The following is a 15842-nucleotide window of genomic DNA, read 5'->3' on the forward strand; positions in this document are numbered from 1 at the left end:
GTACCACGCTCTGGAGACCAGAAAGCAGTGAGACCTGGGGAAACTGGGCAGTCAGTATTCCTGGCTTCCAGGAGCAGCTTGCTCAAAACATTTGGCAAGATGAGTTGCGGCTGCCCTGGGTGCCGTCTGAGGAGCCACCGAGGGGAAGGATGGGCAGCCAGGTCAGCTGTGGCCCCTGTGGAAGGAGGGACTCTCACTCCAACAGCCTCTGGACCAAGGCAGCATCTCTGCAAAAGAGTCCAGATCTTGAGAATTCCTGGGAGCCTCTCCTCCTGCAACTCTGGGCCACCAGGGAAAGCTGCTTTTAAGCTCAATCAGACCAAAAGGGGACTGGAGGAGGCCAAGGGGAGCTGGATTTTGCCTTTTATACAGAAGAGAGGCAATGGACTTAGCATGACCCACTGTCTCAGTTTGCCCAGGACTGCAGGGCTTCTGGGGACACGGGACTTCTGGTGTTACAACTGGGACAGTCCTGGGCAATCTGGGAAGGTGGGGTTCCCCTAACTGAGGGGCCATGGGAAAGGCTCCACCCTCTGTGAGCCTGACACATGGCTCGGGACAGAGGACAGCTTGGACCCAAGCTGCCTGGTAATGGTTCTGCGGGCGGAAAACTTTCTTCACTACTGGGCCACATGCAGGAGGAAAGGCTGGAGAGCAGGGGGTCCTGTGGGCAGCTCAGGAGCTGTCAAGGGAAAGTAGGCAGAAGAAAAGTGTCTGCGGACTTCAGGGCAGGGAGGAAATTCCCTCACTGTCTCTATGGAGCTGGCAACCATGGGGCCCCACCCAAAGCCTGGAGTGTTGGGAAGTGAGCTGGGGAGCCCCTGAGAAAACCTGTCCTTGAACCCTTCGCCAGTGTACATGGGACATGGGGAAAGATGGCTTTAAAATCTTCTGCCTGGTGCCTCATCCTCCCAGGACACAGAGGGCAGTCAGAGCGCTGTCCTGGAGAGGGCCTGACACAGCAGAGCAAGCTTGTTCCTTTAGATCTGTCCCAGGGAACAAGCTCTTCTCCATGGGTGTCCTGACTGGGTGTTGGGGTTGCAGATAGATGTCTCCAGAGGCAGCAGAGGTTTGTGTTAAAGGCGGCCTGAAAAGGCAGATCCCGCGGAGACGCCCTCACCCAGACCCCTTATTTGATAGATGGGAGACCAAACTCCAAGAAGGCTGAGTCACTAGCTCAGGGCAGCACACTCTCCAGTGGTTAAAGACCCAGACGGGACTGTCCACCATCAGATGCCACAGCCAGAGATTCCTTGGAAGGGAGGATGCACAGAAGATAAGCCCAGGCCTGTGAAAGCCCCCGCCTTCCTGTCACATTAGTGACAGATCACGCCTTCTGGAGCCAGGACTCCTCTCTCCATTCTGTTGAGTCCCCAGCGTGGTCCACCCCAGCACCAAGCCCAGGAGAAAACCCGCCAGCAGACTTCCCTGCACTGCTCGGCCCTGGGGCTCCGGGGGCACAGGAAGTCTGCAGAGGTTGCCTGCAGGCTCCGCCCCTCCTTTTCCTGACCTCAGAATGTGTAAGAAAGACCAGCTTCACCTCTCAGTAGGAAGCTGCTCCCTACCTACGATAAGGAGCCTTCCTAGAGGTGGAGGTATTTAAGACACGGTTTAAAGGGCCATTAAGCATACTGGGCTCCAATGAGTTTAGCAGGAAGCAGAGCCCCAGTGACGCAAACACAAAGATACATTCTGGTGTGTCTACGTAGGGAGGTGGGGAGGGATCCAGACCCAGGATGACGAGGGAGGCGAAAGAGTGGGAGCAGGTGTAGGTGGGTTCTCTTTTGAGCAATGAGGAGGGTCCTAAGTACATGGCCAGGAGAGGGCAGAGAAGGAAGAAGAGAGAAAAACAGTGGGGAGACTCAGGAAGACCATCTCCTGACAGCTGCTGTACCACCCTCTAGCATTTACAGTTTCGTCCTATTGTGGGTGAACCCAACACTTCCAAAAATAAAATGCAGGAAACAGCCCGAGAAATGTTTCCGAGGAATGACAGGGCTGCCCCCTCGTTCACAGCAACTCTCCTAGGAGAAGCAGGACTCCACGGAAAGTCTAACAAGGAGAGAGAGCCTGCACCCCGCTGTACCCTCCAGACCCCCAAAGCACAGAGAAGGAGTAGATGAGAGAAGGGCTCTACCCTGGGCCTGGCAGCCAGGAGCCACCTTCCTGGGAAGTCTCAGGAGGCTGGCAAGCTCTGCCCAGGCAAGTGGGATGCTGAATCCCTGGGGAGAGAGACAGGTTTCCTGCACACAGAAATGCCCTGACTTAGTCAACAAGAGGCCCTTGGCGCTCCCTTAGCAATTACTGCCGCACCACTCAGCCTCGTGCCTGGCTGGCCGCTAATAATTTATTGCAAATACGTCTCATGGCTCCAATAAGGCAGCCGCTTCTCTGCCTCTGAATTCCCTGCAGAGCGTCACACAGCTGGGCACCCAGCTGGTCCTCATTAAAATCCTTCCGGACCTGAATCTTGTCACTCTTCCTTGCTCCCATCTCCAGCCCTGCCCTCCAGCAGCCGGCCCAGGGCACCCACTTTTCCTCACTTTCCTAAGGGCTGGATTGGCAGTTGCCAATACAGGAAGGGCAGGTGAGAGCCTCTGAGTCTGTAGATCTGACTGGTAGCCTGGTGAAAGATACCAGGACCTTCTATAGGTAAACAGGGAATCGTTATTAGCAAATTCTCTAATTAGGATTCTTTTTATCTATCGTCCTCCTGTGGAAAATACTCATTTGTAACATTTTAAGTCAGACCATGCAGAACTGGAAATCTGTAAGAACATTGCCCAGGAAGGGTCTCTGGCAGGAGCCACTTCCCAGGTTTTGGTTAACACCTATAAAAAAGAGGGATAGCAATGCATTACTGTAGGCAGGTGACTAAACCAACCTCCCCATTCTATACTTCTGTGTAATACTGGACCATCTCGTTCATCCGTGTGCAAAACAAGGATGTGAATTTGGCGTGAAAAGGCTCGAAGTTCCCATCCTGGCTTTGGCGCTTCTTAGCGGGCTGGTCCTGGGGAAGTCACTTCATCTTTCTGAATGAATTTTCTCACCTGTGAAATGCGCGCAATAATAATATCTTCACCACATAGATGGTGTGAGATCTAAATGGGATACCACGTGTGAGCAGGATTGATAAACCGTAAAATAGTATCCAAGTGTTACTGGTTATTAACAGATCACAATGACTGTGGTAAATAAAAACCTCCCTTTAAATAAGCAAACGCCTATGGGCAACAACAGAAACACAAAAAAGATCATCGCTGATGGATTTGCTGGTACCTCTTCCCTGCCCAGAGAGATCGGCAGCCCTGAAAGCGCCTCTTGAAGTGGGGACCCACCAGAGTCGGGTAGTAAATGCTGATCTCGGGATGGAGGCTGGAGGTCGGGGCTCTCAGAACACAGGGTCAGACTACCCACCACCTGCCAGGGCCTCACCCACGTTGCTTCTGCAGTTGGGCAGCAGACTCCCAGCAGCCACTTCCCCAGCTGTTTTTAAATGACAGTAAATTGTGGCCCTTTTTTTTCTAAAGCACTTCTTTGCAAAGGAAGCAGACCCTCCAGGAATGAATATTCATTCGTACTACCCCTCAAAAAAATGCTGATAAACTCACAAAAAAGTTGTGTTATTGCTAAACGCTAATTGCATTTCCTTGGGTAAGCACCATAAAAAATTCATTGCGGTTTTTAGAAATAAGATACCAATTGCATTTTAATTGCTAGAGAGGAGAGAGTGGGGGAGAAGCTTAACCAGGAAAATGCTAACTGGGTAGAAACTCAGAAAGACATCTCCCGAGCCAGAAGGCCCAGTCCTGAAACAAGAGCTGAGGAGAGATGGGTCTCATGGGGAAGCCAGACCCTCCCGGAGGGAGCACTGATTCAGTGGCACTCAGACTTGCAGCATCAGAGCACCTGGAAGGCTGGGGCTTTCTGTTGTCAATCATAACATGTAGATTTAACAAATGTACAGAATTATATGAGCAGAAGTCTGTTCCAGAGTTTTAAGAAACATGTATGGGAGGAAAGTTGTAATTCTACTACCCCTTAATGTGGGTGTGAGAGAAAGAGAGAGAAGGGGGGTGGGGGGAGGACGGGGCCGAGGCCATACATCATTTCACTTTAATACCGGAAGTCCTGGACCAGCTCACAGAACTGTCATTTAAACCCTACGCCCTATTCCAACACCAAGCAGAGTGCGCCCCCGCCCCAGCAGGGCCAGTCAGAGCCAAGTGAGAGCAGGAAGTAGGTGAGATCGACAGAAGAGTGGGGCGGATCCTGACTCCATGGGCTTCACCTGGGCCGGTCCAGCCTTGACCCCATCTGCCCAGGAGCTTCCCAACCTGGGTCTGTAGGGAGGCATCTCCCCGCCTGAGATCACAGGGAGAAGGCAGGCCCAGGGCATCCCTGAGCATCCTCCCAAAAGATGCGCACAGGGGCTGGGGGGCTGGGAGGGGGCAGAAGGGCAGGCTCCCGACTGCCGCCAGCACCCTCCTCCTCTCCAGCTGCTCCCTCCCCACCTCCTGGCTCCCCGACCTTCCCAACACAACCCCAGCTTCTCTCCTGTCATTGAGGCTCTCTGGTGAGATAGAGGGGCTGGAAATCAGGGCTGGAGTGGAGAGGCCCTGTGGCCTGGAGGCTGGCCAGTGGGTGGTGACTGTCTCTTGTGCAGTGATAAGAGATCCACACCTTCTGCATCCGGGGCTGCTGCTTCTCCTCCATCTAGTGGACCTGCCAGAGACCCCAGGAAACATGAGGCTGGTATGCAGTGAGACTGAGGAAACAACAGGACCAGGGGAGGGAGTCCTGGGCTGAAAGAGAAAGGAGCTGATCTACAGAGTGGCTCCACCCTCGGTTAGCCGAGTAACTAGCATTTTAATAAATCACTGTGCCACTCAGAACCTGCATTTCCACTTCTGTCCAATGGGGCTAAAGTATCTGCTTCTCTAGGTTTTTGTAAGGTTTGAATGAGGAGGTGGACGCATAGGTCCCCTGTAAACTCTAATTATCTACCGCCTGCCCTGAGCCCAACCTCGCAGAAGGGTGCTTCCCACGACCACACTCTGCGTTTGTAAAGTACTTCATACAGATCACGTGCTCTTATACACATTCTCTCACTTGGTTCCTGCCCTGAACGGGTGAAGTGGTGTGGCCGGCCCAGGATCACACAGAATGAATCAGTTGCTGAACTCAAACTGCTAAATGCTGAGCTCTCTCCCTAGGGCAGGGAGAGCAGGCACGACCAGGGATGAGTAACGGTCATAAGTAAATACATAATAACACCTGCATCCCTCGCTCTAAGCCTCATGCTGGGCAGGCCTTACCTCATGTCGTCATCACATATGATGCCATATACAGTAGCCACGATGGTTACTACCGGGACACTGAGGTTTACCAAAGTTAGGAATTTGCCACAGGTCACACAGGAAATCGAAGAGCTGGGCTACAAATTCAGGTCAGCTCTTCCTTAGTGAATGCTTAAATTGATAGAATGGATTCAACGTTATAAGCATCACTTCTTCCTTCTCCCAGTCTGGGAATATTCCCCAGCTCCCAGCAGGGCCCAGGCCCGAGGGATGAGGGTCACGGTTTCCGAGGGTTATTGGTCCTTCACAAACGGGTCTGCCCCACCTGCCCCCCGACTCACCTGCGCCGTGTCCTGGATCCAGTCCAGGAATTCGGCAACCTTGGCGTAGACACCGGGGTGGTTGGGCTCTGCGCAGCCGCGGCCCCAGCTGACCACCCCCACCAGGCGCCACGTGCCCTTGTCCAGGCACACCAGGGGACCCCCGCTGTCCCCCTGCGGCATCCAGGCACCGGGACACAGAGAAACAGGCAGTTAGTCCTTGCTGGTGGAGTGGCGGCAGACCACTCCCCAACCGCCGACCCCGGGGCTGGGAACACACCCTGCGTTCCAGGCGGTCCTGCTTCCAGGACGATCCCGTCTTGCCTCGCGCCCCCCTTCAACCCGCAGCGCGCTGCCCACTTGCCTGGACGCCCCGCTCCCAGAGAGGATGTCAGACGGACGCCTGGCCGCAGGCCCCGCCCACCCCACACCGGGCCCCCGCCCGCCTGCACCTGGCACGCGTCGGCCCTCTGGTCCAGGTAGCCGGCACACAGCATGCGGGGCGTGAGGGCCCCGCTGTACACGCAAGAGCTGTTGCAGAGCTGGGTGCTGAGCAGGGGAACCACCGTGTCCCGGAGCGTGTCCGACCTGTGGGCTGCGGGAGGCAGATGCGGAGATGGAGGGGCGCAGAGCAAGGCCCGAGAAAGCAGGGCAGCAAGAGAGCCTTAGAGGCCCCGGAGGTGCGGAGGCCCAAAGAGGGGAGCCCAGGATGGGAGCTGTGGACTCTGGGCGAGGAGGCAAGGGTCCGTCAGACTTGGGGGCTGTGAGCGAAGAGGAGGAGTAGACCCCACACATACACCCTGACGCTGAGGCCGTGGCCCTCCTGGCAGAAGGGGAGGGGGGAGGAAGGGGCCTGGGTTTAGGGGAAAACACCAGGTTGTTCTCCCAGAAAGACCCAGACAGGGGAGACTGGGGCCCCTGGGGCTGGCCAAGGGTGATGCCAGAGGAGAAGGCGGCTGGCGCTGCCCTGTGGCCAGGGAAGGAGGAGGTGCCTCACCTTGGGAAAGGATGCCTCCCGACACCCACACCCCTGTGCACCCCGGGCCCTGGGAGCTGACTCACTGTGACTGGGGTCAGTGTGGCCCCAGCCAGACACCCAGCACTGCGAGCCCCTTGGAAAATCCTGCTCTTCAGCCGGCAGGCACACTGCGCCCACGGTGTCTGCGGAGAGGCAGTGGTCCCGGGTCCCACTCCGGCTCGGCCTCCCTGCCCGCGAGCCTGGGCAAAGGACCAGGGCGGGCGCGTCCTCCACGCCCCCTCCTCAAACAGTCCTGGCTCCGGCCTCCCGTACAGCTGTGCGGGTCAGGCACTGCCCCACCTGGGAGCCACCATTCACGCAGAGGACAGTGTGGAAACTGCAGTGTGCCTGGTGCCCTAGGCCGGGCGGTGTACACACGGTGCATCCCCACCTAGGGCTGAGGGGGGATGGAAACTCCTTCTGGGTGTTTGTACCTAACTTCTCCTAGTGAGGACCCATTTTGGATTTTCCCCAGGGTGTGTGGACCCTCTTGGGACATGGTTTCCAAAAGTGTGCAACCTGTCCTGTGGGCAGAGCCTGAACCTGATTTTACATAATGCATAGACCTGCCGTTAGATAAACGCCACTTCGCTGGGAGAAAGTATTTCCTCTTCGGTTCTCTTTCAGCCCCTCTTCTGCACCAAGGAGAAAGCGCCTGTCTGGTGCTACTCTGTACCTCTCTTCACGCCTGCCCACCCCTTCCAAGCACAGAGAGAGCAGCCTGACGCGGCAGTTCCTGCAGAGCACAGTGCCTAGCTGGGACCTGAGCACTGTTTTCTTTTCACTCTGTGCATTTTTGTGGTTATTATCTATTTAATATAAGTCATATGGATTCTCCAATTAGGTAGTAGCCTAAAGTTTCCCTTTAAATATATTCATGTCAATTTAGAAGCATTAACTGTTGAACAATGGTGCAGAGAGCATCCATATACGTAGAATTTGCGAACGGCATAGAGAAACCACTGTTGCTGGGGAAACCCAAGGCTCCAGGTAGCAACGGGAGGGAGGAGTGCTGAGTGTGTGTGTGTGTGTGTGTGTGTGTGTGTGGTGTGAGAGTAGGTGTGCACAGGAGTAGGTGTGCATACTTATGTGAGCCTTGCATGAGTGTGTGAGCATGTGAGGGCATGCACACGTGTGTGTGTGTATCTGTGAGCATGTGTGTCTGTAGGTGAGTGCACTTGGCACATACGTGTGGAAGAGCTGCCCTTCAAGGGCAGATGCTGTGGAGGAGACGCTCTGCCCCAGGAATTGTTTGCCTCGTGAACTTGAAGAGAGTCAATTCGCTCTCTAAAGGTCAACATCCTTATCTACATACACCAGCCTCAGCTCCCTGTCAGGTTTGTTCTGAGGATGGGGTGAAAGAATATTTGGTAAGGTAAATCTTATTAACCGTAACATGGTGCTAGTTATTAACTGTTATCCTATTAACTGTCAATACATAGTTAACTATTATTCACTATAGCCCAGCTGGGACCTGGCACCAGCAGCCTGTTGGGAGATGGAGCCACTGAGAAGCTCTTCTTGGGACCTCGAGGCAAATCCCGCCTGCAGCCTAGATGGGAAAAGGGCCAGAACCTTTGTCCCCAAAAGAGTGTGTGGAAGAGTTGGCACCACCCCAGGTCCAGGTGATGCCAGAGTCCATGACGGTCACCAAATGAAGTGAACGTTGGGCTCACAGCACAAGGGGGTCTTAGGAACCCACGGGGCTCTCGCGCTCCCTGCGCCACCCCTCTCACCACAGCCTCACCTGAGAAGTGGAGCGGGGTCCGGAGCTGCAGGAGGGCCACGTCGTAGTCGTGACTCTGGGCACTGTACAGAGGGTGGGCGATGATCCGCTCCACCACAGCCCCCTGGTGCGGCCTGACCGTGCTCTGGCTGACCAGCCCCGTATGGACCCTCCAGCTGGACCGGCGGGACAGCCTGAAACTGCACAAGGGAGCTGAGCTGAGCCTGGGGGAGGAAGGGCCGGAGACGTTGACATAAATGAGTTGGTGAGGGGAGGAAGCCAACAAGCACGGCTGTTAGTGGGGGCCCCATCACCAGGCTGCAAGCTCCCAGAACCCAGGCCTCTTAGAATCCCCCAGCAGCTGGCAAGACACTGGGCATGCAGTAGGTGCTTAATAAATGCTCAGGCACTGATGGAGAGAGAAGTGAGACACTATGATCATTGGCCACCACCCCTGCACTCTCCGGCATAACCCCCTTCAAGTTTTACAGCAAACATGGAAGGGCCTTGTGTTATTATCATAGCTCTAAGCCGAGTCAACAGAGCTTTCCTCAGCGCTGTCTCCGCACTTCCTAAGTGTGATTGCTGGGGAGGCACTTCGGCTCTCCCAGCCTCGGGTTCCTCGCTGTAAGATGACGATTACATCACTGCCTTGCCTGCCATCAAGAGAAGAGGGCCGAAGAGCTCTTTCATTCCTTCCAACCAGCATTTGTTAAGCACCTACTATATTCCAGGCCAAGGGGACAAGGCAGGGGAAAAATCAACAAAGGGATTCAGTGGTAAACAAGACTCTTCCCTGCCCCCATGGAGCTTCCAGTGTAAAGGGGAAGAAAGACATTAAACAAATAATTACATGGAAAGTGATTTAATTACAGTGGTGATAAACGTTAAGAATCATGGAGGGCTGTGAGTGCGAAAGCATTTTAAAAACGTAAAGACATAACAAAACTAAAGAACCAATATTTGTATTATGACTGCTATCTAGGCAGAGCTGTTCTTGGCACTGAACAGGGAGAATTTCACAAACACCGCCCGGGCCCACTCTCAGCAGACATGGGAGGCGGACAGCTGGACATTGTATACAGGACACACCAACGGCCAAAGAGAAAGTGCTAGGGGGCACCCTCCCCCCGGCAGCCCCCAGCCTTGCCTGTGCACACAGTGCGCCGCGGTCACCACCCAGTGCGGGGCCAGCACGGAGCCCCCGCATGTGTGCCGGGCTCCCAGGGCCACGCTGGCCTGCCAGGGCCAGCGCCCGGGAGCCACCGCCTGCCCGCCCACTATCTGGGAAGCCAGGGGCCTGGTCCCACACTCTGCAAACAGACAAGCACTGGTGAGATGGAAAGAATGCGGGGTGGGTGTCAGCACTGTGCCAACCATCGAGGCCTGTGGTCCAGCGTGGACGGCTCCCATTTATCATTCCTGGCCCTAAGCATGGGGCGGGAAGCTGGAAATGTTGCTTACACATCCACCTGCCCCATCAGGCGGTGCGCTCGCTGAGAGCAGGGGTGGTGCCTGCATCACCTATGGAGCCCCAGGATCTAAGAAAACGCCTTTCCCATAGGAGGGGTCAAATGGTGGCATGTGGACAGACGCGTGGAAGGACAGATGAAGAGATGGCTAGATGACTGGGAAGGCGGGTGAAAGGAACTCTGCAAACTGTCTCTCACTTGGCCCCTCTTTCCCCACCATCCTTAGTCTCCAGAAGCTGCTGTTTCCCCTTTGGGGCGCCCCCAGAGGCCAGGGAACATCAGAGGCCAGGGCGGGGAGTGAGGCAAGGAGGTCATCCACCCAAACCAGTGGCTGGTGGCGAATGGGACAGAGGTGTAGACAGGGCTCTGTTTGGGCAGAACTCTGTCTGCAAGAAGGGGCCCTGCAGGCAGGTGGGCAAGGAACCCCACCCCAGACCCAGCTGAGCTTCCCAGTGGGGATGTCCCACCCTGAGGGCACGGGGGAGACGCCCTCCTCCCACTGCCTCCTTCCCGGACCCAGGACAGGACTCACCAGAGCATCTGAGGGAAACCATTTGACCAGAAGTACAGCTGCCCCTGCAAAACAGAGGCAGCGCCAGCAGGAAGCTGGGCGGGGCCCACCCCAGGCTGCACACCCACCTGAGGGCCTGGGGGAGGGGGTCGTTGTTGGGGAAAGCAGCAGGGGCCTCTCTGTAGCCACAGCCACCTGCTTCCTGACCCCACCCAAGCCCCCAGGCCCCTGCTTGTAGCAGGTCTGTGGGACAGCAGCTGTGCTCTGCCCAGTCGTCCCGGGCACACAGGACTTCGTGGTCCTCCAGTTGGATTTGGGCAGGGCCCAAAGTTACAAATGGAGCGTTCGTGAATGTGAAAATCCGGCTGTTCCCACTAAGGCCCGTGAGTAATGTGTGCTCAGCGGACGAGTGGGTAACAGAGTGAGTGAATGGACTCAGTTCTTCGTCCCGTGCTGCGGCCTCAGATGACCCCACTCTCTCCCAAGCCCTTCGCCCGGCCCTGTGTGCTCATATGCCTGCTCTCCTCTTTCCCCTCCTCTTTCTTAGCATAAACCTCAACTCCTGGGAGTTCCCTGGCGGTCCAGGGGTTAGGACTCGACGCTTTCACTGCTGAGGGCCCAGGTTCAATCCCTGGTTGAGGAGCTAAGATCCCGCAAGCCACATAGTGCAGCCTAATATAAATAAATAAATACAATTTAAAAACACACTCTTAAAAAGGAAAAAACATCAACTCCTTTTGGAGCAAAGCCCTCTTTCTTGACTTCTCTCTTGCCCCCAGCATCCTAATGCCTGGATTCTACTAGTTTCCCAAATCCACGGCCCCCCGGCTCTCCTGGCAGAGTCAGTCCCACGCCTACTTCCCTTTGCCCATTAAGGTATCTAAGACAGGGACCCCATGTTCCCCTGATCAGCCCACAGGGGACAGGAGCTGGACAGGAGGGTTCTGAGATTCAGACGGGAACAGTGGTGAAGGGGTGAGAAGGCTTTAGAGCAGGGACAGGAGGAGGCTGCTGGAAAGCTGGAGGACACCCAGGCTGGGTGAAAACCCGCTCAGCTTGCACCCACCCCCAGGATTTGGGGAAGGGGCCATCCCAGAGCCCTCTCTTCTCTGGAGGGTCTCCAGGTTCCAGACAGTTAACCATCTCTCTCCTGAGATAGCAGAATTATCCAAATAAAGTGCGGCAGGGGTGAGAGGGACTAGTTTGGAGACAGGAACCTGGTTTGGCTGCTTATCAGTTCTGTGACCTTGCACAAGGCCCTTTACTTCATTGAGTCTCAGTTTCCCCACCTGTAAAATGGGAATAGGAGTACCATTTCAAATCCTCTGACAATAACACCCAATCCTGCCGTTCTTGTGAGGGGCAAATAAGATGATGTATGTGAAACTTTGGTGGGCAGGGCTCCTGTGAGCTGAGTTAGCAATTTCTAATTGGGAAATATTCCTCTTCCTTGTCCTATCTTACACCTCCAGTGTCCTCGCCACCAGGCTCTCATGATAGGAAGATTTTTGCTGGATTTCTCACCAGGAAGTGAGGGGCATCACTCAGCCCCCCGAGAAGCCCTACCTGGGCTGCCACACCTCCTCCGGGAGGCCTCCCAGTCTAGGAGAGAGCTGAGCAAACTGCCTGGAGCTGTTGAGCCTGATGTCAGACAGGTTCACTGCCTTGTGGTCTGTGAGTCTTGGCAGGAGAAGGGAATAAAACGGGAGGAAATCAGCTTTAAACTGACGGTCAGCACAAGAGATGGGGGTTAAGTATAACCGGAATGTGATACTATACCAGTGTAGTGACTGAACAAGACTTTGACAATGACCTCTTCTGGGATTTATATTTGTTAAAAATCAAGGATGTTCAAAGGAGAGAAACAGACTGGGGCACCATCATGCCCAGAGGCCAAAATGACCTCCTGAGTACTTTGATGGTGACAGACAGATAGAGGTCTTCAATGCTCCTCCCCCACCCATCAGCTCTCCACCCTCCCCAGGCCCCACTTCTGGCCCCAGCTACCTGAGATGTCCAAGGCTCTGGCAGATCCGCACCCCCAGGGCAGAGCTCCAGCCCTCATGGCAGACCAGGAGCCAGTCTGGCCGGGCCCTCACCTGCACTTCCAGCAAGAAGTCCTCGGTGTTTATTCTGAAAGACACTGAAACCACAGCATGAAAGCCACATCCCACCTGCTGCGGGATGGAGGGGCGGCATGGGCAGGGCGAGTCGGACCTGGCCACCATGGGACCTAAAGAGGCCTTCACGATAGCATCTGGGTCACCCCATATCAAGCTCCCTGTTCCCCAGGGAGCCAGCCAGTTCCGAGAGCAAAATAACCCCTCTTTGCGCAGCTTTTTAGGCTTGTGTTTTAACCAAGTGCTTTTAAACGTGCTCCATCACTAAGTGTCACAGCAACCCTGTGGGGTGAGAATTCCCATCCTCCACATTCTGCAGAGGGAAGTAAGGCACGGAGGTTAAGCAACCCATCCTATGTCACAGGATCTGCAAGTGATGGATCCAGGTCTTCTGATTTCAAATCTCATGACAATACTAGTGATGGTTCCTGTTTGTGGAGCATCTGCTTTTTCCACGCTCTGTGCTAAGCCCTTTTATTTTATGCTCTTATCATGCTTCCAACTTCATGCGGTAACTATTTTCATCTCCACTTCATGGAGAAGGAAACGGAAGCTCAAAGCAGTAATGGAACCAAAGGCGCACACAGCTAGCAAAAGCAGGCTCCAAGCTGACCCTAACTAACCTCTGTAACTGATTCTACCCACAGCCTTAGCAGCACCGTATCTGCTGACCCTCAACTCTTACCTGGAGGGGAGGGGACAAGGTTTGGGTGCGGGATGCGGAGACAACGTGGCGAGACGTTTCCAGCCCTCTGTGTGTTCTTTGCCCTGGACCCAGACCCTTGCCAGCCCCGCGCTGCCCCCCCACACACACACACCTGGCTTCTCTTCCCCACACCACAGCCTCACGCTGCCCAAAGGGCGAGTCGCCATCCCTCCTGGCAGCCTGGGGTTTTGGCCATGCCCCCGCTAGAGATCAAGACCGTCCCCCAGGAGTGCTGAAAGCCCTAAATCAGAGATCAGCTCTACAAGGCTGGGCTGTGGCTCCACCCTCACAGTACGGGAGACACAGGTGGATGGCAGCGAACTCGTGGCCCTTCAGTTTGGTCCTCTTGCCCCCAGCCAGAAGGGAGGATCCCACAGCTGTGCAGGGGTCCGGGGCCCAGGTGGGAGTCCTGCGACCTTGGGGCGAGGCCCACCTGCTCTGGGAAGCGAGGGGAGCAGGGCTTCCTCACCGCTGGCCTCCGAGCAGTTTAAGCTCATATCCTCATCCTGCAGGGTCCCAGGAACAGGCTGAGGGGCAGCCGGCCACAGATACAGCGCTTCAGAGGACAAAGACAAGGAGAGGCTGGGGGAAGGAAGGGACTCCCCTAGGAGGGGGCCAAGGAGCAGAGCAAGGGACCTGCAGCAGAGGGAGGCAAAGGCAGCCTCAGGGGGGCTCCTCACCGCCCTGCCCGAGGCAGGCCCCCCGCAACGTGCAGAAGAGAGACATTGCGCTCTCAATGTCTCTGTCTCTGTCTCTGTCTCTCCCTCTGACTGGGAAAGATCTCTTGGAGAAGTTTGACAAGGGCCTCCCTGGATCATCCACTCGAGCACATTTCTCACTGTAGGACTGAAATGTTCTTTACGGAGAGCCCGAGTCCCTGCTGCTGGCCCTTCACCCCATTTCTACGTGCTGTCTACTCAGACTAGACGGAAAAGACGCTCATCCCACCTGCCTTGAACACCTGCTCAGCACCTGCTCCACTCTCCCAGCGTCCCCCAGATACTGTTCGCTGCCCCTCCCCTGCCACTGAAGGTCCCAGCACTGACCTAGAAGCCAGGAGCCAATGCTTGCACCAGCCAGCAACACCAGGGCTCCCAACGCCGCCCAGCCGCGCCGCCCTGTGCACCAGCGCCCTGCCCAAGAGACTGTGGGGGAGGAGGGCAGAGGAGCATCTGGGGACCCTGCCTCCGCCTGCCAGCCACACTTCACCCCGAGGCACCACCCCGGGACCAGGCAGCCACCGACTTGCAGCGGTAGTTTACCCCACTGCACCTGCGCGCCTCCCCCTGCCCCATCATCCTGGGGGGGTAGGGGACAGAGGTCTGATCACTGGAGCCTCGGAGCCCACTCAAGCCCCCAAATGGAAAACAGCAAAAGCAGGTCTGGGATAAATAGTGAGACAGCCTCTCACCATCAGTCATTTAAGGCTGACCTGGGAAGATCTGGGGAAAAAGAATCTGGAGGATGTAGGAAGATTGTCCCTTCACTGCCCCCACCCTGTCATTCCCCGATGGCCCAGTCTGGCCTACTGGGTTGCTGCCGGGCCTCGGGCCTCCGCAGTGGGTCTCCTGGCTCTGCTCTGAAGATCCAGGATCCTGGACTCTCCTCTGCATACTGAGCCTCCATGGGGGCTTGGCCATCCAGCATCAGGCTCTGGGGAAATAGCTGTCAGTCACTCACCAAGGAGAGAAATCACCACCGACCACAAGAAGTCCCCACTCTCTAACTCCAGCCGGGCCCTCGTTGCCACTTGTGAGCCTTTTTTCATCTTGGGGACTCCATGTGTGTTCCCATAGATGCCCCTCGGGCCTCCCTGCTCTCCTGGAGCCCCTAGCCCCACCTACCTTTCTCTCACACAGCCAGTAAGTTTCAGAGCAGAGACCTGAGCCCAGATTGGGCCAACTCCAACGCCCGCACTCTTCACCACCCCCTTGGAAGTGGTGACATAGTGGCATGAAAGACATCCACTGAATCCCTGAACATCCCTCCTCAGATCCTAAGATCCCATCCTTCCTCTTTCCCTCCTATCTTGGAGGAAAAACTGCCCCTCCCCTACGAACCATGGATTCATTCACCCAGTAAATAGTATTCAGCCCAAGTGGACAGTCCACGGTGGGGGATACTGTAAGTTCAAGGTAAATTAACATGGACCTCCACAACCACCGCCTCAAAGAACCTACCTGTGAGTCCTGAAGATAAGTCATGTAAACAAAGCAGCACAAGTTCAGTGACAGAAGAGAAGTTCAGTTTAACTAACATTGGAATTCCAAAGGAGAGCTTACTTCTTGTTGGGGAGATCAAGAAAGGCTTCCTGGAAGAGGCAGCCTCTGAGACAGGCCCTCATAGATGAATAGGGTTTGAGCTGACATATATGGTCATTGGGTATTCCAGGAAAAAGGTGTTGAGGAGGCAAAGGAATGGGAGTAAGAAAGCATAGAGTGGGGTAGGTCAGACATTTGCCTAAAATTCATGTGCCATGAAGAAGAGTAATGGAAAGTAAGATCTTGGCAAAAACACTGGACCAGCAGTTCAAAGCTAGGTCTACAGCCTACTATATGAACTTGGTAACTCATCAGCCCTCCAAATTTCAACTTTCTCCTTTATGAAATAAGAGTGATAACCCCTGCTACACATTGAGTAGTCTCCCCCATCTAGCTTTGTCTCCA

The 15842-nt window shown here is 55.3% G+C and overlaps 1 protein-coding gene across 1 annotated transcript; it reads right to left on the bottom strand.

Moving 5' to 3' along the window:
• Positions 1 to 1721: 1721 nt before the first annotated feature.
• Positions 1722 to 15492, bottom strand: TMPRSS5 (transmembrane serine protease 5). The gene is made up of 12 exons (XM_089915543.1): positions 14706 to 15492; positions 14223 to 14321; positions 13610 to 13732; positions 12358 to 12493; positions 11917 to 12030; positions 10372 to 10415; positions 9518 to 9680; positions 8389 to 8567; positions 6686 to 6784; positions 6076 to 6218; positions 5645 to 5797; positions 1722 to 4808 (listed from the first exon to the last, which is right to left on the bottom strand). The coding sequence occupies exons 1-12, from the start codon at positions 14821 to 14823 to the stop codon at positions 4167 to 4169; spliced, it is 2013 nt and encodes a 670-aa protein (XP_089771669.1). The 5' UTR covers positions 14824 to 15492; the 3' UTR covers positions 1722 to 4166.
• Between the last annotated feature and the right edge of the window lie 350 nt (positions 15493 to 15842).

Source organism: Delphinapterus leucas, chromosome 7, assembly GCF_059928025.1.
Source record: "Delphinapterus leucas isolate spDelLeu-1000000601 "Yukka" chromosome 7, BTC_Dleu_Yukka2, whole genome shotgun sequence".
NCBI lineage: Eukaryota > Metazoa > Chordata > Mammalia > Artiodactyla > Monodontidae > Delphinapterus > Delphinapterus leucas.